A 25,325-nucleotide genomic window follows, 5' to 3' on the forward strand; every position below is an offset into this window, starting at 1 on the left:
TTCGCAAGCTCTTGAAACAGATTCAAGTGCGGAACTGCTTACTGGATTTGAAGCGTCAGATGAATGAATGCAAACAACAAAAAGTAAAGAACACAGGGAGTTTTATGGATGTTTAGAGATAAAACTATTACGTCACCCATTCTTCCTTAACAGGAAGGATATTCACTAGAAGACTTTAATTGGTATAGAATACACTACACAAATCCAGCCAGAAAGCACATTACTTAACAATTGTTTACTTTTGAACTTCTAGCTAACTCTCTGTTGAACAGAACAACCTCTATTAAATTTACAACACTGAGATTTTATATCGAAAAGACAGTAAATGAATTACAGAATAGTCACACAGATAGATAGTAGGTAATTCGCACTTGAGTCTCTTGAGTGAGAGAGATTCAGATAACACGTAATCATGAATGCTAAAGTAACTAAGAGATACATCTGTTGTCCTTGGGTATCTATTTATACTTGAAAAGCTCCAACAGTCGAATCTTCGTTTTGGACACATGTCCACTTTTCGTTGGATGACCGCTAGTAGTATTAGAGTACATTAAAGCATGTGCATTGGGATCGTGGTCGTACTAGACTGATAGTACGCCGAATATTCTCTAAGATTGTGTTGTACTAGATAGTACAAAACAGGCTGGTAATTTTAATAACGACGTACGTGGTAATTTTATTAATTAGTTATTAATATATGTATTTTAAGGTTAATTAATAATTTTGTAAAAATAATAATGTGGTTATATAACCCAGTTTTGTTTCTTTTTCTATTTTATGTTTTGAAATAATTTATATAATGTGCACTTAACCTACTTAAATTTAATAAAAATCATATATAAATTTATATTAATATAATGATACTTAAGTTTATAAAGTTAGATTGTCCAAGTTGTTTTTGTCATATGAATTGCCTCTAAAGAGTAAAATAATTTTATAATTAACTAATGTTAACAAATTATTAATTTTATAACCACTAAAAGTGATAGAAATGACAAATTTTAATAAGCTTATTAAAAAACATAATATGTGATTCTTATCTTCTAACCAAACAAACTTGTGTGGTGTAAGAAAGGCACATCAATTCATTACTATTTATGTATAAACACAGTAATAAGTGAAAAATAAATTAGGAAGGAAAAGAAGGAAAACATTAAATAAATTAACCCTCTTAGCTCCTACCTAGTACGTGGGGGTAACAGATAGAATAATAGAGTTAATTTAATACTTTTTCAGTTAATTTATTTTTTTCTTAATTTTATTTTCATGCACAATTGATTTCTCTTTTAAAAAGAATTTGCAAATCAATTTTTCACATATATTTTGTTTAATAAAATATAAAAATTATTTAATTTTTATTTTCGTAATTTAGATATGTATTTTAACATCGATATTTTCTTGCCCCTTAAATGATAAACCATTTTTTTTAAACATTTGTTAGTTATTTTTAATTTCTATTTTAATGAACATACTCATATATATATATATATATATATATATATATATATATATATATATATATATATATATATATATTATAAAATAATTTAAAATCTTATAATGAGATCTGAGTTTAAATATGTTGATATAATCATATATATTTATCAAACTTGATATAAGAGACTACATGCATGCATACATATGTTTGGATTTTTATATTAAACAACTATAATCATACTTGATCCATTATTATCTCACAATATATCAATGTTATACAAAGTTAATACTAGTAAGAAATGATTGAAGGCAGAAGTTTCGGAGAACTAGCAACTATATTTAGGAATTTCGACGACAACATAAATTTTGTATATAAAAGGGTTTTTAAATTTGGGATTATTGACGACAATATAAATTGTAAATTTTTTACAACTATTTCGATAGTAAATTAATTTTCGATGAATATATAATGTTCGAACATTAATTTCTCGGATGATCTATTATTTCAATAACATCTTAGTTTCATATATAAAAGAATTTCTTACTATAATTTTTACATTATGACGGTGTTTCAAAGTGATTTTAATGACATATAACTCTTAATTTTTGCACATATATATAAGTGTTGTTTATGAAAGTTCTATTCTTTTAAACCCTTACCTACAACTGTAACCGACAAAATATTGTAATTAGAAATACCTTAAAAAATTTGCATTCTTATTCATTGCCATATAAGAACTTTACTTCTATTTTTAATTAGATTATTGAAAACTCTTTTGAAATGGACTTATTGGAAACTCTAGTAATGAAAATCTATTTAAATATTAAAATTACTCTAATTTTTTTAATTAAAGAGTTATGACTTCAATTTAATTTAAGATTTTTTTAGTGAAAATTAGACTAGTAAACAAGTTTTATGTTTTGATTATTTAAGACATTATGCTTTAATTGGTGTTAAAATAATAAAATAAAAAAGTTAGCATTTAATTTTACATTACCATATAATAAAGAAATAATACAATTCATGAAATTCAAAAATTATGTATTGACACACGTTCATGGTCAATCTTGAAGCGGTTGAAACAAAACAAAATTGAAATATCTATATATATATATATATATATATATAGATATAGATATAATGATGCTTAATTTTTAAAGTATCAGATTGCCGGGTCGAGAGCTGTGATTAATTTGGATATATATGTGAGAGAAATAGATACTTGGGTCGGATTGTGGGTTGACCCGCCCATGAACTTAAAATGGTTAAAAATAAAATTAAAAATGCTATAGGTATGGTACGAACTTACAACCTAACAAAATAAATACAACCCTTTAACCAACTAGGCCAATAACACTTTATATTTTAAATTCAACACCAAATTTGATAAACGCGGGACATTTTAATAATATTTTTTTATCCATGTGCATCGCACATGGATATTCCTAGTTTAAATTAATTATAATTTAAACATTTAGTTTCAGTTTTAAAATAATTAATTATAATATATATAAATTCTTTAAATTAATTAAGCGTTCATAATTAATAAAGATGTGGTATGGTGATTACTAACTAAGGAGAGATGATCTATTTATATATACATGTTTATATACTACATTTTTATTATGGTATTAAAATATCATTTTTTTAATGTGTATATATTGTTTGTTGACAAAGTAAAGTCAAAGTTCAAGAAAAAAATTCTAAATAAAGAAAAAAGAAGGTCGTAATAGCGGTAAAGTTGGAGACCAAGAAGTTGAAGAGTTGCGTAGTTTGAATTTGAAGAGCCAAAAAGAAACTCTTAATTATGCGGTATTAATAGAGAGGGCCTACGTAGTTCTATATCTCAATATTATGACTTGCTTGATTTGGTCTTACAAGGAAAAATCATAATTGATTTGAGAAACAATGCGGCATATGTGCCAACATCATCGTATACAAACGTGCAACCGAAAATAAATGTTTAAGCAGTAAAGATAGAGACCAAGAAGTTGAAGAGTTGCGTAGTTTGAATTTGAAGAGCCAAAAAGAAACTCATAATTATGTGGTATTAATAGAGAGGGCCTACTTAGTTATATATCTCAATATTATGACCTTGCTTGATTTGGTCTTATAAGGAAAAATCATAATTGATTTGAGAAACGATGCGGCATATGTGCCAACATCATCGTATACAAATGTGCAACCGAAAATAAATGTTCAAGCGACTTCGGCCAAAAATATTTGAAACATTATGATTTCTTTTGTAGAAATCATGTGACGTGATGATGAATATTTATTTGATTAAATATTCTAATTTATTCTATAGAAATAATATGTTGAAATAAATATTTTACTTGATTCAACATTATAGTTTCTTATATAAAGATTATGTGAAGAATAATTTATATATGAATAAATATTCTAATTATATAAAAAATTATATATGAATGATTTATTCAATTAAATAGTTATAACAATAGTTATCTTATTAATTTAATGATAAGTATAACACAATAATTGTGTGAAAATCTCTTGATTAAAAAAATACTTTAAATTTAATTCACATAGATGTGTGTTTAAAAGGTACCAACACAAATGTGGGGCAAATATTTTTATTAATAATAACACAAAGTATTATTGTGTATATTATGATAAATAAAATGATGATCTATTGTTAGAGAAATATGTTTTCCACAAAAGATAAAGTTGAGCAACTTAACATAACAATAAAATGTCTTGTTTATATTTGCTTCGTTGGTGCTCAATCTGATTTTTTTAGGGTTCGAAATCAAGAGACGTATTTTTCTTTAATATTATTTTCATACAAATTTGAAGAACAAATATTTTCAAAATAGATTTATGAAATAAATTAATAAAGAACATTTGGCTTGTAAAGTTTTGTATGAATTATAACAATGTTTATAAAAAAGTCAATAAATGTGATAATTGTGTATATCATAAAGACTATCTTAGTGGTAAAAGTAGGCTTAAAAGACCAAAAAGTCACGGGTTTGATTCTATCTAGAAGCACTTTGTGTTTAAGTGGGGGAGTATGGTTGTGGAATGTCCTGTTAGTTTTCCTTTAACTAAAAAAAAGACAATGAAAATGATTATTTCATTAAATGTCTTTATACGATATTTTTATCGTTAAAAATTAAGATAAAAATGATTAAATTCTCTAAGGATGTGAATTGCACTAGACGAGGTGTCATGAAAGACTTTAACGAAAGTGAGTATGTTTACACTTGAAAGTGCAACTATGTGAGTGAAAATATTCTAACGAAATTATGATAGATAAATTAAATAATATAATCTATATTCATAAATTTTTAACATATGTCAAAAATATATTTTTTGTAAAATATGTAATCGTTTACACGAAGGCATTATAGTTCCTAGACATTTTGTCTACTAGTTAGCCAAGTAAACAATATTTTCACAAAAGAATGTTTAAATGATAATTATGTATTAATGATCGGGCTTATTATAAGTTATTTCAAGATTTTTTAAGTGAAAATTTCTAATTAGTGAAAATAATTTGAAATTAGACAAGCTTACAGTCAATAACAAGTCTTGAAATACATGTCTTAGACATAATGTCAATGATAACATTGTGGATCCACTAACCACACTATTGAATAGAGAGTTAGATTGAAATATAAGTTAGTATGAAGGAAAATCCAACATATGCAAACTGGAGATCTTAAGAACTACTGACTTGAAAGATTATTGTTAAGGATTAATCCTATAACAAAATAATATATAAATTAATGAGGATAAGCATATCGTTTTTAATGATTCTTTTTGACCAAAGAGATCACCTATGTGAGGTAGAAGTGGGACCGATTTGAATGAATTGCATGACTCAATTTTAGACCCTCTCACAAAATCAGGCATGTGTTCCATGGCCAAAACGAACACAATCATGAGAGTTGGACATGTATCAAGATTCTATGTGAAAGTGTGTAATTGTTTACTCAAATGAAAAATTAGTTTAAGTATATTGAGTCTACTAATTTGATAGTAAAGTTATATACTTTCATAAGAGAAGGTTCAAAATGTTACACCTACCTATCCCATGGAGGATTCATCTATTGAACCTTTCACTGGGTTAATCTTTCAATTTCCATTAATGTGGGGATTGTTGGAATTCTAAACTAATTCCATTAATTTATTAGAAATGAGAATTTGTATAAATAAATTAAATATAATTTAATCCAAATAAATATAAATTCATACCAAATTCAAATGTGAAATTTTGGTGTAATTTAATGCCAATGGATAAGATCGAATGCCAAGAGTTTAGAAATGTAATGAGTCTAGAAATGAAAGTCGTTGGATTAATTATCAACCGTTATATTGATAAATGAACTTATTGTGATGTTTTAATTTCTAGCTATTTATATCCCCTCATGTTGGAACTCTTCATATATCTCATTCTCTTTTTCACTCATTTTATTATCTTTCTAGAATTTGAAAGTTTTCGAGTCTTCTTTGAGTTTTTCACTCAACTGAGTGTTCTTCAAGCTTTTCACTCAATCGATTGTTCTTCAAGTTCTTGACTCGTCGTATTTTCGTTGAAACTCGGTGATTGATTCATTTACTTTGTAAAGTTCGTTACATAGTGGTTCTAGTGTTTAATCACTATTAAATTCGTTGTACCCTAAGAGACATTCATTTGATATAAGCTCTAGCACAGGAGGATTCAATGAAACTGTTTTAAGGGAAATGTGTTAAGAACATGCCTCGCATTAACTTTTTAAATTGGTGATTTTATTCTTTGTATATTATAGTTTATTTCATTTATTTTAAACATCATTTATATATTTTTTTTATAATTCTCAAGACAACATATCTAACAGTTAGGTCTAATGATTGTCAAGTAAATGAGCTTACATACAAGTCTCTAGTATTGAGGAAGATTGGTATAAGGTTTGTCAAGTGGATCATCATTTTCTTTCTCCTCGTTTCTCTTGACCTTGTAGACATCCTCAAGTGGTGTTTTGATAGTTTAGAACCTAATTTTCCTATTTCACTTATCAAATCAAGAATAAATCAAGAATATATTTCCTTTGTGATAGAAATAAACCTTCTGGAAATGACATATCTCCATCCCTAGCAAGTATTTAGTTTTTCTAAATCTTTAAACTTAAAAAATAAATTTTAGGAAGGATTTAGTTTCTCGAATACCGACTTGATGAATGCCTGAAATGATCAAGTCATCCACATAAACCAACACAAAAAGAATACCATGAGGACTTTGAAGGGTGAATAGGGTGTGATCAGTTTCTGATATACTAAAATAATTATCCTTGAGTGTTGAGCTGAGCTTGTGATACCACGTCTTTGAGATTGCTTGAGTCCATAAATTTCCTTCCTAAGGCTTAGGACTTTTCCTGTAGTGATTGAATTTTCAAGACCTAGTAGCGGAGTCATGTAGACTTGTTCTTCCAATTCTTCTTGTAAGAAGGCATTCTTCACATTCATTTTCCACAATCCCATGAAAGGTTGGTAGCAATGGACATAATAACTCTAACTGTGTGAAGCTTTGCTACAGGTGCAAAAGTATACTTGTAATCCTCCCCATAGTTTTGCATGAACCCCTTACAACTATGAATGCCTCGTACATTTTGTAAATCACCATCACTTCGGTACTTGATTGTAAAGATCCATCTTGAGTTCACAATTTTCTTTCTTGGAGGTAACTCAAGTTTATTCCAAATATCAACTATGAATGCAAGTTGGATTATTATGCGAAAATTTAAGGGAAGAATCGTAATAATGCGGTTATTCATTATTAGATTAGCGAAACGTAACATAATCGTATTTTCTTAGAGCTTGCTGCTTGGTTCACGGACTGACTAATATTTTATTGCTATTCATTATTAAAAAAAATTAAGTGTAACTAATATTTTTTTTATTTAAAAAAAGTTACAAGATTACAATTAATTATTATTGAAGTTTTTAATGTAATATTAGAATAATGAATTAAATTAATATTTACTATATTTAGAAATGATTAATAATAAGCCAGGACAAATATGGTTTAAGCTTCCTTATAATAATTTATAACTCCTCAAAAAATTTGATATCTTACCAGCATAAATTAACAAAATGGGAACAAGAATATTAACTCAAGATTTAATTAATTAGTTATTGCATATATTTTAGTAACATAATCTGTTATATATTATTAAATTTAAATGTGAATGAATGTTTTTAGAAGTTTTTATAAGAGAAAATTACCTTTAAATGGTAAGAAATAATAAAGAGATACAAGAATTTAAAGACTAATATTAATAGTCAGATACAAATTTAATTTAATTTTTTATGTCTATATTTAAATTCATAAATAAAAATATTTTCTAATATAACATTTAATTGTCTCTGATCATGAATCAAACAAAATTCTTTGAAATATTAAAATGATACTTAAAAAATAGGAATGTTTAGCGATTAATTTTTCAAAAAAAATTTTGATAAAAAAAATATAAATAATATTTTTCTATGACAGTAAATTTTATATATGCTATAAACAAATTAAAAGAAATATTAATGAAAATTGGGTTTTCTTTTTGTGAGGTATATAATGGAATTTAAAATAAAATTTGTGAAAGTGATATTTGTTTATAATTTCATATATGATATGTTTTCAATTAATATTCCTAAAGAATTGTTGTTAGGTTAGTAAAATTATATGATTTGAATCAGTAGTAATTCAACACATTATATGATTATTTTTAATTTTATTTTTACTAAACAATTCTGAACTTGTTGCTAAAATTTTCATGTGATTTTTATTTCTTTTGGAAAGGATTTAAGTTTTTTCTGTATGAGTATTAAATATTATACTTTTTTTCTTTCTTTTTAAATAAGATATTGTAATTGTTAGTGAGATTTTCAAAATAATATAAGAATTATAAATTAAATTAATATTTCCTATATTTAGAAATGATTAAATAGTAACGTAATATTTGGATTTTGTTTTATAGTAAATTTGTATATTGTAATTATTAGTGCAATTTTAAAAATAATTTGGGAATTATAAATTAAATTAATATTTTCTATATTTAGAAATTATTAATAATAACGTAATATTTGAAGTTGTTTTTATTCTAAATGTGCATATACTTAATAATTCAAAGCATATTCAATATTGTTGTTTTGATTATTTAAATAGATGGATGATTAATCTATTATTCTAAGATAGTGTGGAGTGGAGTAAGGTACTCTCTACTATGACAAAATATAAATATGTTCTATTGTTCATTTACATTATATCAATCATTTGTCAGTCTTATGAAAGTGAAGAAAGAAGGGTAAGCACATTTTTTTTTCTAATCATTATAACTATTTATTTACATGAAATACTAACATTAATTATTGCATGCGAATATTTTCAGTCTCATTTGAAATTAATTATGTACAATGTTTTCTTTACTTAATATTTTATCAATTTTGTAGGTATATATTATTTACATGGGAAATTTACCCGAAGGTGAATATTTAATTCATTCGCATCATACTAATCTACTGAAAGCTCTTGGTCATACGAATAGGTATATATAAGTTTATTTGATTTATTTTCATTTATTTTAAGTAAACTATCTTCATTAAGTCACCATTCTTAAAAAAAATATAATTAAATGGAACCATTACAAATTAATTAATAATGACAAGAACAATCACAAGTTTAACCCAATAAAATTATTCGTAATAGAGAAAAACAATAGTCTCGATAAATTCATTAGAACAAGTCATATAGGTGATCAAATTAATGTTGATAGTAGTCCTATTCTTGCACATAATTATGACATTCACAATTTCTGGTGATAATTATAGTTAACATCACAATATAATTTTTGTGTTTTTTTATGAGTTTGGATTTTTGTTTATTGTCTTATTTTTCTTTCCATTCCTTGTAGACTTATCAATATTTTCTAAATCCTAAATATCGATATGCATTCGTATAAGTGCGAATTACCAATTCTTTTGGTTTAATTATTTAGTGGGACTAGTAGTTTATCCCTAATCATTTAATCAACTCTTTTTTTTTTTACTCTTAGAAGTACGAGGAATTCCATTATAATCTTCCTCTATGTCATCGTCTATCATTACGTTCCCTTTCTTGCTCAACATAGGTAGTTCCAAAGATGGAAATTCTAGAACCTCAATCCGACTCTCATAATGTATCAATACTCCCATCCCTTCTTCTAGCCTAGCGGCACCAAGAGGTGGATATCCCCCAGGCCTCCATGAGGTCCTGGGTTCGAGCATGTTAGGCGGCAAGTTCTGCGCATGGTTAAATGAATAAGTATGTTTGCGGGTTATGTACTTATCCCGCGGGGATTAGTCGCACTCCATATGAGCAGCGGAACCCAGCGTTCTAAAAAAAAGAAAATGTATCTATACTCCCGTCTGTTTGAACGCTTATATCATGGATTTAACATTGGGTATGACCTCGATCATTTCATTATACCAAATTCATTTTGACATCACCATCGACAACGTACAACTCATCCCTGATCTTGTATTCATCATTTTAATCTATGTATTTACATTTGTTGATTTTGCAGAACTGGGTGATCACTTTATAATATAACTATGGAAAGAGTGTCACCAAAACGTTAAACAAAATTCAAACGGATAAAAGAATAATAATACCAAAAACAAATGTTCATATTTAATTCACTTATTTAAAATGGAATAACCCTAATAGGAAAATATATCAATTCACATATCTTTTATTATTGATTACTCTAATTCTTATGACTAATTTATATAAAAAAAAAAAATAGTGTGGCAGAAAAGATATTGTTAAGGAGTTATACTAGAAGCTTTAATGGATTTGCTGCTAAACTGACAACAAATGAAGTATCAAAACTGAAAGGTAAAGCATTTTATATTTTTTATAAACTACTCAATAATATTTTATCACAAACAAATCCTTAACAATTTATTATCTTACATACGTATTTAGTTATGAAAGGGGTTGTCTCCATTTTTGAAAGTCGCAAACTTCAAATTCAGACCACAAGATCTTGGGACTACATGGGATTTTCCTTGGAGATTTCAGGAAATCCTACTATTGAGAGTGACATCATAATCGGTCATTTAGACACAGGTGTGCGGCCTAACTTAGACAGTTTATCGGACCACGGTTTAGGCCCTGTTCCCCCAAAATGGAAAGGTGTTTGTAATGGAGGAAAAAACTTCACTTGCAATAGGTACTCACTCATTCTATCTCTCTCATATTTGAGTACTATTCTAAAATTAATATTGATGTTTGCGTTAAATTTATGTATTATTCACCGTGATACAGAAAGTTGATCGGAGCGAGGTTCTATGCCGGAGAATCGGTAATAGATGATTCATCAGAGTCTCATGGGTCTCACACAGCGTCCATAGCGGTTGGAAGAGTTGCAGAAAATGCAAACTTTTATGGTCTTGCAAACGGGACTGCTAGAGGAGGTGTCCCATCAGCGAGGATAGCGATTTACAAAGTATGTGACTTTGATTGTCAAGATAAAGATGTATTGGCTGCCTATGATGATGCCATTGCGGACAATGTTGATATTATCACTATTTCAGTTTCATATCCACACCCCGTAAACATAAGTGTAGATACTAATGCCATCGGATCATTTCATGCTATGGAAAAAGGCATTTTAACCGTACAAGCGGCAGGAAATACATATGATAATATGTTGAAATCAGTTACAAGCACGGCACCATGGTTGTTTACCGTGGCAGGTAGCAATATAGATAGAAAAATCATCAGCAAGCTTGTTCTTGGGAATGGACGCACCTTCAATGTAAGTTTATAGCATTTAACATAAAATATTTTAATATTTGAGATATTAAAAGAAAAACTGGACTAATTAACATGATAATATTGCTGATCAGAGTATTGGTGTGAATCCTTTTAGCACGGGCAATAGAAAAAAGAGATTGGTGTATGGAAAGGAAGTTACTCGGCATTGTAATGAGTCAAGTGCAAAGTAAGGTCTTTTTTCTTCTTCTTGTAAAAGCTATATGAAAGATAATATACTCTTCTACTTTTTGCATTTTTTTCACTATTCGTAAATGTATTTATTTTATTTTTCTCTCCAATTTTAATTCCAGGAAATGTGTGAGAGGATGTGTAGACCCTTATTTGATAAAAGGAAAGATCCTAGTATGTGATGGTGATGATTTAATGTTAAGTTTTGTCGAAACAACTATGAATGCAAGTGGGATTATTATGCGAAAATTTAAGGGAAGAAATGATACTGCTGAAACCGTACTTCTACCTACTGCACTTTTGAGTGACCATGATTTTCATTATATTAAATCTTATCTCAAGTCTAAATCCACACCCTCTGCACGCTTACTAAAGAGTGTGATTATTCACAATGGTGACCATATTTTAGCATCTTTTTCATCTTTAGGACCTAATACAAAAATACCAGAAATCTTAAAGGTAAGCATACATATTTATATTAATAGACACATTTCTTTGATTCCATAATGAATTATTACTTAGTTGACGGTTCAAAGTGCTTTTGTTTTTGTTGTCTATTTAATCACGTATCAATTTTTTTTAATGTTTGATAGCCTGATATAACAGCGCCGGGCTTAAATATCTTGGCAGAAAGTCCAACATACAACTTTGAATCTCAAAACGTGCCTAATGCGAAATACAGTATTCAATCTGGAACATCCATGGCATGTCCTCATGTTACTGGTGTGGCTGCCTATGTGAAATCAAAACATCCTGATTGGTCTATTTCAGCTATCAAATCATCTATTATGACTACGGGTAAACCAGTAAAATTCAACTAACTTATTTATTATGTGGTGAATAATGATTAATCATATGTTTTTGATTGGCTATTTTACTTGTAGCTCGGACAATGAATATGAAATACAATACAAATGCTGTATTTGGTTATGGAGCTGGACACATTGATCCATTAAAAGCAGCACATCCTGGTCTTGTGTATGAAACATTCAAAGATGATTATATCAATATATTTTGTAGTTTAGGTTCAGAAGGAGTCAAGTTAATGAAGATGTTAGCACCAAAAAAAAAGTGTCCAAAAAGAATTAAAATGTTTGCAAAAGATCTCAACTACCCAACAATGACAGCCCAAGTAGACACTAACTCCTCCTTCACTATTCAATTTTCAAGAACAGTAACAAATGTTGGACATGCTAACTCCATCTATCACGCACAAATAAGTACAAGCGATAGCACAATATATATTAATGTGGAACCAAATGTCCTATCTTTTGATAGTCTAAAGGAGAAGAAAAAATTTGTTGTCACAGTTACAGGACAATGGCTCAACCAGGATCATGTTTATTGTTCCTTAGTTTGGTTTGATGGTAGTCATAGTGTCAAAAGTCCAATTCTCTTGTATCGATCGTCTATTCTATGATTCATGAGAAAGACATGGTGTTTGATTTTATAACTTGAATAATTTGCTTAATAATAAATACAAATTATATAATGATTGAGTCATGTTTTTATAGTATCTAAGTTAATTTTGATTGCAAATTACATGATAATTATTAAAGGGTTTTGTTGAAAAATAAACTATTTTATTCAAATTATGTGTGTTGGAGTTCATCCATTAAAAAACATTAATTCATTGAATATGCTAATTGTCTAAATGAAAATTTCAAAATTATGTTTACTTTTAAATATATAACATATGTGCTTTGTTAGAACACCAAAAAGAAAATGACAATTTTCTTAACACCAAACAGAAAATGATTATTAAATTTGAAGTTATATACGTAAATTATTTCTTAAATTTGGATTGATAACTGGATAAAATGAATTAAATTAATTAATTATCACCTAACCTAATTAATGTAATCATGTTAAGGAATACCATAAACAAAAATGATAATCAAGCATCTTTAAGCAATGTAAAACTGTTTTGAGCAAGATTTTGACAATTAGAGAGTCGAATTGTCAAAAATAAAATAAAATTCAATACTTAAATTAGTTGAAGTCGTCGGTTCAGAACTCTTGTATACCTAATCTATTTCAAACCTAATTTATTTATTTATTTTCTACACTTTTATATTATTTCATCCGTTTAACTTAATTTTGACCTGTTCAACATATACTTTTTAACCCTTTAACATCATTTTTGTCACGTTTAACTTAATCTTGACTCATTACCACCAGTCGCACCTCGTTCCATCTGCCTTTAACAATTTTGACAAGTTTTACGATTTATGCCCGTTAATTCTTTTGACCATTTTAACTTAACGTTGATTCGTTTACTATTATTTTTTTTGAATAATTTAACATAATTTTAATCTGTTTAGTATTTGTTTTTATTAATTAACATATTAACACATAATTTAATGTCTTTAATCATTCATAATATCATAAATAAAATATAAAAATAAATATAATCATTTAATAAATATAGAGTAATGAATTTAAAAGGATCACACTTTTTTTTTAACATTAATTTCATTAAAGAGAAAACGATAAAGAGCATAATAGGGCTACACTAAAGACTTGTTTGAAATTTAATAGTAATGAAACCTTTTTTTTTGTTAAAATTAAGATTATAACAATTAATTAATTAATTACCAAATAAATACTATGTTCATACAAATTGTTTTTATTGTTTTATCTAAAACATCATCTTTAACCTCCACTATTTACATCATTGAGATAGGAAGAAGAAAAAATATGGTGATGATCTCTTTGAATTATATATTTTGAGACACATTGAAGGTTGTTTTAAAAAGTAGACAACTTTTTTTCTCTCATATTCTAATTTTTTTTTTATTATGAGTTATTTGATATTTTTATTGAGTTTGTTTAAAAATGATTTATTTATTTATTTAAATGTAAATAGTTAAGAGGAAAAATTGAAAGAATCATGAAAGTTAATATATATATTCAAATTATGAAATTAAAAATTAAATGATTTGAAAATTATTGTTTTATTAAGCCAAATATATACTGAAATTTGATTTGAACTCTTTCTCAGTTGTTGAAAAATCAATTGTGAAAACAAAAAGGAAGATAAATATAAACTCACTTGTATATGTAAATTAAATATAAAAAGTAACTTCAGTATTTAAAATCCTAGTTAAAAAAGACTTATTATTAACGACAATTTATAAAAACGTGGTTAATGCTTTCAATTTTAAGATGGTATAAAAAGCCACAATTAATGCTTTCAATTTTAAGGTGGTATAAAATTACAGTTAAAAGTCTTACTATTAACAAGAATTTGTAAAAAAAAAACACAATTAAAAGTCTTAATGGTAATAGTTGCCTAAAATTTTAGCTGCGGTCTAATAATGATTTCACTACAAAAAAACTGTCGATTTGCAATATTTTTATGCAACAAATAATTTATTAATGCTAATTTTTAAGAAATGCATTTGACATTGCATTAAAATAACTCATAATTGCAAAAATTGCATCAATTATTACAATAAAGAGATATTTTTAAGTAAAATAAAATCAGAAAAATATATATTGCAAAATATATCACTATAAATAACAAAATATAATATTTTTTCAAAAGTTTTATGAATATAATTCTGCATTAAATATAGTAATAAAAAAAAATAGGAACGATGCAAATATTTTTGCAAAATAAATTAAGCTTCACTGTTTGCAAAATATTTAGCAATACGTAATATTTTCATTAACTATTGTATCAAATAATATACACATAAGGTTATTATAATTGCAAATATAAATATGAAATAACTACAACAGTTTTGATAATTAAATGTGTACTATATATTGCAGTAACACAAATAAATAATTTATTCGCAATTAAATCTGCAGTACACTGATAGAATATCATTGCAAAATATATTACACTACTATTTTATATTTTTTAAATATCTTTTTAAGTATTCGAAATATTTTCGCAATAGGATTTGCATTAATTTATATAAATTTCTATTTATCAATTATTTTCATACCCATCAGTGCAAATATAAATGTTATCCATAATAAAAATAATCGTTTATAATTAGTTCGCAATATAATTTATAGTAAGTTATTAAATTTAATACCAATCAGTGCAAACGTAATTGCTAGTGCTATTAAATATAATTGTTCATAAACTGTTCGCAATAGGATTTACATTAATATATATAAATTTATACTTAGAATATATTTTTAAATGTTTTCATACCCATCAGTGCAAATATAATTGTTATTTCTATTAACCATAATCAATTATAAATTGTTCGCAATTATATTTGCAGTAAGTTATATAAATTTATACTTAGGATATATTTTCAAACATTTTCATACCTATCAGTACAAACTTAGTTGCTATATCTATTAAATAAAATCGTTCATGATCTTTTCGCAACAACATTTACGATAAGGTATATAAATTTATATTTTTGAACTCTTAGGTACAAATCTCCTATATTAGTGTGCACTAATTTTTGCACTAACATATTTAGAAAGTTATATTTCATTAATGTTTGCACTAACAATTTGGATGTGTATTGCGAGAATTAATGCAAATCAAATGACATAAATTGTTATTATTTTTGAACTCTTGGGTAGAATTCCGCTATATTAGCGTGCACTAATATTTGCACTAATTCATTTAGAAAAGTATACTGCATTAGCGTTTGCACTAACAATTTGAATGTGTATTACGAGAAATAGTGCAAATCGAATGTCATAAATTATAATTATTTTTGAACTCTCGGGTAGAAATCTCCTATATTAGTGTGCACTAATATTTGCACTAACTCATTTAGAAAAGTATATTGCATTAACATTTGCACTAACAATTTGGATGTGTATTGCGAGAAATAGTGCAGATCGAATGACATAAATTGTAATTATTTTTTAACTCTCGGGTAAAAATCTCCTATATTAGTGTGCATTAATATTTACACTAACTCATTTAGAAAATTATACTGTATTAGCATTTGCACTAACAATTTGGATGTGTATTGCGAGAAATAGTGCAAATCGAATGGCATAAATTATACTTATTTTTTAACTCTCGGGTAGAAATCTCCTATATTAGTGTGCACTAATATCTGCACTAACTCATTTTGAAAATTATATTGCATTATCCTTTGCACTAACAATTTAGATGTGTATTGCGAGAACTAGTGCAGATTGAATGTCATAAATTAAAATTATTTTTGAACTCTCGGATAAAAATCCCCTATATTAGTGTGCACTAATATTTGCACTAACTCATTTAGAAAATTATACTGCATTAGTATTTGCACTAACAAATATGATGTGTATTACAAGAATTATTACAGATCCTATTAATTATTTCTCACCAACCACATCTACACATGTACTTCTTTACCAACTTTATTTAATTCTTCTTCTTCATTTTCATTTATTCTATCTCCATCTTTTCTCTACATTTTTCTTACATTCTTTATCATTTTATATCATTCATCTATCATTTTCTTTTCCAAAACTCCATCTTTCATCACCACCTTATAGAGGATCTTCAAACATTGATCACCAAAATCAAGAACTTCAATACATTGCTTTTGCATTTTAAGGTAATTATGTCTACAAACTCCAATATCACTTACTTATATTTGTAATACGTTTTCCAAATATCTATTTAGGTTTCTAAAGAGTGTGAAGCAAAAGGTGAAAAACAAAGCAATAATAGAAGTGTCTATATGCAATGCCTATATTATTTTGAATCGAAGATGAGTTGCAAACAAAGACAACCACAAAGGAGCACTGAAGGGCCTATAAACATAACAGAACCACTGATTTCGATTTTCAATTATCTTGGACATGGAACTGGTGGTTCATCAAAGAGATTTATGTCAAGCTAAGAAACTTTATCGGCTCACAATTATGTCCTATTGAATTATCCGGATGTGGATCCATATTATAGGTAGCGAATGATTAATTTGAATTTCAATTATAAATTTGATTGCTTAAAATTTATATCATGATTGTAGGGCCTTTTGTGACATGAATGTCGGGTTAGATCCGGATGAAATAGTTTGTAAATTCTCGTCATAGTTCCGATCAAAGGTGATGAAGTAATGATTTCACTTTGATTAAAAATAGATCTTATTTGGTTCAACACATGGTGTTCATTAAATTAGTTTTTCAGGTTGTACAAGAAAATCGACGGTATACGGAAAAAGATCTACCTTATTTCATCTCATTTGGTCCTAAAATGTCTGCAACCACATATTCAACTTACTTCATCAACGATTATGTGTGGAGGGCAGGTGATTACGGTTCTAATAGATCAACGATGAATAGTGGTATTTGCGTTCATGCCAACGATGTCGATTACTATGGATTATTGGAAGAGATTATTGAATTACAATACCCAGGTCCATGTTTACGTGTTGTTCTATTCCAATGCAAATGGTTTGATCCGACAAGAGGTACTAGAGTTAATCCTACCTACATATTGATTGACGTTAACATGAAACATAGATTAAGGAAATACGATCCATTTGTTCTTGCACAACAAGCCATGCAAGTTTATTATTCGAACTATCCAACCCCAATGAATAATCCTAATTGTGAATGGTTGTCCATTTTTAAAACAAAAGCAAGGGGAAAGATTGAGGAAATATGGAAAAATGAAGTGAAGGTGGAGTATCAACAAGAGTATCCAATCATTGAATTATATATTCCCCTTGATATACCGTTGTACAATGTTAATGATTTGAGTGACCCAAATATTTTGAATGTTGAATTAGATGGATCAGATAAAAATGAATCGCATGAGAGTGGTTCGGAGGAAACTGAAAACGTAAGTGATTCATATTATAGTACAAATGAAGATGTTGAACCTATATTAGGGGAAGAACAATCCGGAGATGACATGTTTTAGATTGCTAGCGAGTAAAATGATTTATATTATGGTGAATTTTATGTTATATTTTAATGAATATTATGGTATATTATGGTGAACTTTATGGTGTATATTTTAAGGATTTTTATGGTATATTATGGTGAATTTTATGGTATATTTTAAGGATTTTTAGGGTATATTATGGAGAATTTTATAGTATATTATGGAGACTTTTATGGTATATTATGGTGAATTTTATGGTATATTTTAAGGATTTTTATGTTATATTATTGTAAATTTTATGGTATATTATGGTGACTTTTATGGTTTATTATGGTGAATTTTATGGTATATTTTAAAGATTTTTATGGTATATTATGGTATATATTGGTGAATTTTATAGTATATTATGGTTAATTTTAGTGCAAAAGAGATCTTGCACTATTTTCGGCACTGACATTATCAAGCGAGTATTGCAAGCCTTAACGCATATAGGAATTTATTTATGATTAAAGGAAAGTATTGCAAGGGTTAGTGTAGAGGGTTAAAGGAAAGTACAGGAAGAGTTAGCGCATAGGATTAAAGGAAACTCCGCTTAGAGCTAAGTTTAATGCAAGGCCAAATATCAAAAATCTACCCGAGAGCTCAAAAAATATTTACCTAAAATGCTATTGAAATTGCATTAAAATCCGCACCGGTAGTTAAAGGAAAGTAGTGCAAAACTTAGCCCAAATTGGCGCTGAATTCCGTTTAGAGCTAAGTTTAATGCAAAGCCAATTACCCTAAAAAAATTTATCCACCCATTTATTTTGTTTTTCCGCCTAAGTCCCCCAAATAATTTCATTTCCCCAAAATACTTCTCTCTCCTTCCCTTACAGCCTATCTTCGTCTCCAACCTATCCTTCAGCCTCCATTTATCTTCATCTCCAGCCGCCTCTAGCCTCCGTCTATCTTCATCTCCAGCCGCCTCTAGCCTTCGTCTATCTTCATCTCCAGCCGCCTCCAGCCTCCTTCTATCTTCATCTCCAGCCGCCTCCAATCTCCTTCTATCTTCATCTTCAGCCGCCTCCAACCTCCTTCTATCTTCATCTCCATCTCTAGCACCGCAACCCTCTTTCTTCAGCCGCCTCCAACCTCCGTCTATTTTCATCTCTAGTCGGCTGCCTCCGTCTATCTTCATCTCCATCTCCAGCACCGCAACTCTCTTTCTCCAGCCGTCTTCAGCTGCGAAACTCTAAAACCCTCCAGTCGCGAAACCCTAAAACCCTCTAATCGCGAATCCCTAAAACCTTTTAGTCGCGAAACCCTCCACAGGATAACGATCCAAGTATCTCTAATTTTTTCTTAATCTTTCATTGTTATTGTTTATTTACAATTTGCCAATGATTAAAATAGGATGAAATAATGTTTTAGGTCAATGTAAAACTTACTGTATGCGAATGATCAATCACATATATATATAGTCAATACTTTTTTCGTTCTTTAGTATAAGGTATATAGAGTGTCAGGCTTTGCTTAAGTCGACCTGTGTTTTTTGTTTTTTCACTTGATTTTGGCTAACATCTAAATTCCATTATATTGAATATTTTGTCTATTCTTACCTATCTGAACTTACCTTGTAGTCCTTCCTTCATTTAACAAGGTAATGACTAGCTAGGTTTGAGGAGTTTCTAGGCTAATTCGCTTGGAATCATCATATGCATGCAATTGTTTGACCATTTGTCACAAACTTATCTTTTTAGGCTTATACAACTTGTTCCTTGTAGTCATCTATAAACATTAAACAAGTGACGATCATTGGACTTCGTTTTTCTCTATTCTTGTTCTAGTGGGTACTTTATTTTTAATATGGCCTAGAAGAGTTGAAACAAAACAGATAGGGACTCAAGACTTTATTGTCAAAACAAATTGGGAACTCAAGACTTTATTGTTCTATTGATACTAGAAAAGTTCTTATTTCATCAAAGGTTTATTTCTTTTTCAGGATTATTATCTTTTTAGAAAATTGTATTTTCTTCGCTATTAGAATTCCTATTATACCTTTGTTTACAAGCTATTAAGACTTTGGTAATACCTTGTTTATTTATACAAATCTAAAAGGAACATTCAAAACCTTGAGGACTGTTTTTTATGCATATTTGTAGAAGGAGAACCCATGGTAAAAGATGATTTTTGTCCCACCTTCCATTAGCAAGCTAAAACTTATAGATATATATCCCTTTCAGATCTTATAGGATTAATATGATCATATTATTTGTTGAATTCTAAAAGCTACCATATTTGAATTTGATAAGAGCCTTGAGATATTATGTTTGATTTTCTGTCTAACATTAAAGTTAATTTCTTGCATTTTATTTGATTTGATTCAGAATTTGGATTCTGCAGACTATGCGTCTAGTTAATTTATAATATCTATCAATAAATTTGTTGTGGATAATCTGCATTGTATTATTCATTCCACTTGTCAATTGAGCTTCCTTAGCTTGTCTCTTGATGTGTATTTATTTGTTATGATTTATTATTTTTCTTTGAAATGTTAGAACTTTTCATCTAGGTTGAGTTCCTAGCTCATTTCTTGATGGTTATTTGTTTGCTAAGGTCAATTAGTACTTTTACTTTTTATTTCAATGCTTTTGTTTCTTTTACTTCTTAATTTTCAACTAGTAACGAAATATTTACTTCTCAATTTCTTCCAGGATTTGACTATCGTAGTGCTATTGATACTTATACCGCTTATTTCACCCAATTCATCAAAAGGAGAGGATGCCTAGACGATGAAGATACTGATACAAAATTTGAAGTCGTAAGATTTCTAAAATCCTAGATTTCAAAGATGTTGTTACTAATATGCTGATACAGAATTGAATTGAATATGATATGTATGCTGTTTGAATTGGATATATTTGAGGTTAATTACTATGTTTGAATTAGTTATGTTTAAGGTTTGGGAAATTATTTTTTGGGAAGTTTGAATTGAATTGAAATTGTGGTTAATTATGATGTTTGAATTGGATGCTTATGTGATTATGATTTCTTTTACCTATTATATTTCAGAATTATGTTTTTCAATACCTGGTTCTAATAAAATAAAATAAAAGTTACAAATGGCTTAGAAAATTTAATGCTAAAATAAAAATAGTGTAAATGTTAATGCTAAAATAAATAAAATTAAAATAATATATAAAATATTTCTAATATTTCGAATAATATAGTGCAAAATAGTTATGCAAAAATATATTGCAAATATTAAACACTATTATTGCAAAACCAAATGCAGATACATTTGCAAATGTTCATGTAAACTAATCGTATATATATAAATTATAGAAGATATTGAAGAAATGATTGCATAAATTACCGTAAATTGTATTGGATCATTTTCTAATATTTCGTATATGAATATAATTCAAAGTATTGCAAAACCAAATGCGGATACACTTGCAAATATCAATGCTAACTAATCGTATATATATAAATTATCGAAGTTATTGAATAAATAATTGCATAAACCACCGCAAATTTTATTGAATCGTTTTAAAATATTCAGTATTTGAATATAAATTAAATTAAGTATTGCAAAACCGAGTGCAAATATATTTGCAAATATATATTATCAAATATATTGAAGAAAAGAATGCATAAATTACCGCAAATTTTATGACATTATTTTCAAATATTCAGTATTTGAATAAAATTCGGAATGTATTGCATATACAAGTGCAGAAAGATTTGGAAATGTTAATGCAAAATAATCGTAATAATATATTTATTAACGAAGTTATTGAAGAAAGTATTGCAAAAACCTGAGACTTTTAATAAAAATATTAATGTAAATATTGTTGGAAAATTATAATAAGGGATTTTTTTTTTCAGGATATTTGGTTTTAGTTCTAATATGATGGGAACTAGGATTGCACGCTTTATTGCTAATTTACATTTGGCTGTTTTGCATTAATTTTTCTATCCTTGCAGATTTAGTTGCGAACCTCTCAAATAATGCCAATATAATTGCTAAAGTTCTTTTTCAATGCAAATAATGTTGTTATACACTTGTTGCAAATCGACAATTTTTTTGTAGTGGTTATTATAGTTAGGTAATTTCTAATTTAGCCCCTTCATAAAATTAGAAATCTCACTTAGGTATCCTCATTTTATATTCATTACAAATACAACCATAAGCCATAAAATTAATTTCACATTAGATCACATTACTTTGGCTTATATTAAATATGACATTTTCACAATTATTTATTATACTAGTAACCCTATAAATTCCAACAATCTCCCACTGGGTCACGTATGTACAATAAATAAATGTATCAACCATAATGCGCCTGAAGTTTTATGTCAACTCAATCATATGTTGTATAAACAATTTTATCAATTAATTATATCAATATAGGACCAAAGAGCTCATCGTTGTATTTAAGCACAACTAGACCCAACAATGATCACATAAATCAATACAATTAATTGACAAATCATATCATGAATGTGAGGAATGAAAATTTCATGCAAGGTGATCTTTTCATGTCAATTTTCAACTGGTCATACTTGACTTTAGTGAGATCATGTTTTAAACATAATTATACAAAGTGTATGAAACTGAAAAATACTTAATTTCTGATCAGAATAAGAAACTTCATAAATATCTATTAAACAACTAAACTGAAATACAACCAAACTACAAACTCCCACTGAAGTTAGAGATCGTTGATCTCTATGATACTTATACGAACAATATTTTCATGAAAGACATTAGGCAATAAACTCATTGTCAAGTAGTTTATAACCATAGAGTTTGTATATAAATATTTTATAGAAATTTATCCACTTTGTATGATTTTTTTTCATACAAGAAACTTGATATCAATATTATTTAATTTTTTATTCTCTTAAATATATATTTATCAAATATAATATATATTTGAATATATATATTTTGTTATTTTTTAAAAAATTAAGAAATTTTATATTTAATTTTTTATTCTCTTAAATATATATTCATCAAATATAATATATATTTGAATATATATATTTTGTTATTTTTTATTTAATTTATTATTGTCTTTATTATCATTTTAAATTTTATAAATAAGTTAAATAATAAAATATATAAACATATATTTACAAATTAACTATAAAAATAAATTATTAATAAAGATTGAAGAAAAGATAAAAAAAATAAATGATTAATAAAGAGAAGAGAGAGAAATTATGAATGAATGGAGAGAGATAAATAAAAAATTTGAAATGTTGAGTCATCATGCCTAGTCAGCCTTCCACATCAGTTCGCTGCACTTTCGCTACAAATATTTCGCTCTCTATCATTACTCATATCAAAATATGCAACGAGTACCATAAATTGTCCTTAAAGAGTAAATCAATTAAACTAGATTGTTATAAAGACACTTAATTTTGAGGTTGTTGAGTTTGTACTTAATAAATTTGATCAATATTATCTTGTTACTCTTGATTTTTAAAAATTATCCTCAATATCAATAAAATCTTTATCAATGTCAAAAACACTTGAGATATAAATCAAATCTTCCACAATAGGAATTATTGATCTAAATCATTTTTAAAGACACAATCATTTCTTCCCACAAATTCAATATCCTCAAAAAATATTGCAGTCTCGTCTAAAAAAAACTATCTTTAACTTGACATAATAAAAAATTATAGCCCTTAATCACTTAAAATATTTAATAAAATAATTGCTCATATTTATAAACTTAAGTAACAATTAAATTCAAATAATGATTTATCTCATCTCAAAATACTTAATGCAACATTAATATCAAGTCTTTGGATTAATTGCTAATAGTATTTTGGTGTAATGATCAAACATTAATAATAAGACATGTCAGATAATCGTTTGGATTGATTAATTATTCACATGAATAAGACTTTATAATTATTACTGTTAGATAAAATTAGACCGGTTAATAGAACTTAAAACAAATAAATTTCATATGCAGGAACAGACAAAGAAATGGACCGGTCAAATCACTGAACCGGTTAAGAAACTCAATCGGTCAAACACCTAAACGGACCAGAAACATGACCGCACAAAGAAGGCAAGATCGGTCAAAACTGAAGGCCGGAAACACCAAACAGTCGGTCATTTAGAAGTCAAAGGAATAACCGGAAGCCATCCGGTTAACACAAATAACCGACCAGCATAAGAAGATACTTCGGGTATCTGTTGAGAATGATACCAAAGGAACAGACTGAACATTGTTATATCCATACAAGTCTGAAGACAGTCTGCAGGCTGCAGAAGACAGTCCTACGAGATCTTTCTACTTCAGGATAAATCAGAAAGACAATCTGCCAAGTACAGACAACTGTCTAACCGACAGTTACCACATTGAGTAAAAGACAAACCTAGCCGGTTTGACCTACATACTGGAAGAACAGACCGCCAGGTCTAAAAAGTTGATCGCCAGGTCTGAATCACTGAACCTCTGCTCAACCAATTAAATTCAAGGAAATGAAATGTGACCGTTAGCACATTTCATCTATAAAAGGAGGAGCTGAAGAGGAGTAAATGCGGGACACAGTGGACAATTAATTTACAAGTGATAAGATTGTGTTCCATCTCTAGAAAAGCTTAAGTGCTAAGTTGAAGTATGTATTTACAATTTCGGTTAAAATTGTACGGGTGTTATCGAGCAGGAAATAAGTCTCGATCGGATTGTGTTTGTATTCCTTAATGAATATCCTTCTCGCGGTTTCGAGAGGAGGGGTGACGTAGGAGTTTTATCTCCGAACATCCATAAAAACCTGTCTTGTTATTTACTTTCTGCCGGTTCTACATTCTTACCGATCTGTACTAACCTACTTACACCGCTTTGACCGACTCTACATTACCTAAACCGAATCACTAAGATCCAAAACTGACCCAGCAACTTCCAAACCTGTTTTATTCAAAACCGGTTCTGCCTATCTTGTGTGTGTGCTGCTTCAACCTGAAACAAACCTCTTCCGCGCTTGAACCTGGTTCAAGGGTTTGTGACAGTTTGTGTAGTATTGAAACTCCGGTGTTAATCTCTAACCGGATTAATCACCACCTTTGAGTGAGACGC

At 28.0% G+C, this 25,325-nt stretch overlaps 1 protein-coding gene across 1 annotated transcript; it reads left to right on the plus strand.

Annotated features, from left to right (window-relative positions):
- Positions 1-10,471: 10,471 nt before the first annotated feature.
- On the plus strand, positions 10,472-18,273 carry LOC124924307 (subtilisin-like protease SBT4.3). The gene is made up of 8 exons (XM_047464367.1): positions 10,472-10,647; positions 10,743-11,235; positions 11,327-11,421; positions 11,546-11,882; positions 12,017-12,221; positions 12,308-12,401; positions 17,378-17,420; positions 17,536-18,273. Exons 1-8 carry the CDS (start codon positions 10,472-10,474, stop codon positions 18,271-18,273), a joined length of 2,181 nt encoding a protein of 726 aa, XP_047320323.1.
- Positions 18,274-25,325: the final 7,052 nt, after the last annotated feature.

Source organism: Impatiens glandulifera, chromosome 1 (genome assembly GCF_907164915.1).
Source record: "Impatiens glandulifera chromosome 1, dImpGla2.1, whole genome shotgun sequence".
Classification (NCBI taxonomy): Eukaryota; Viridiplantae; Streptophyta; class Magnoliopsida; order Ericales; family Balsaminaceae; genus Impatiens; species Impatiens glandulifera.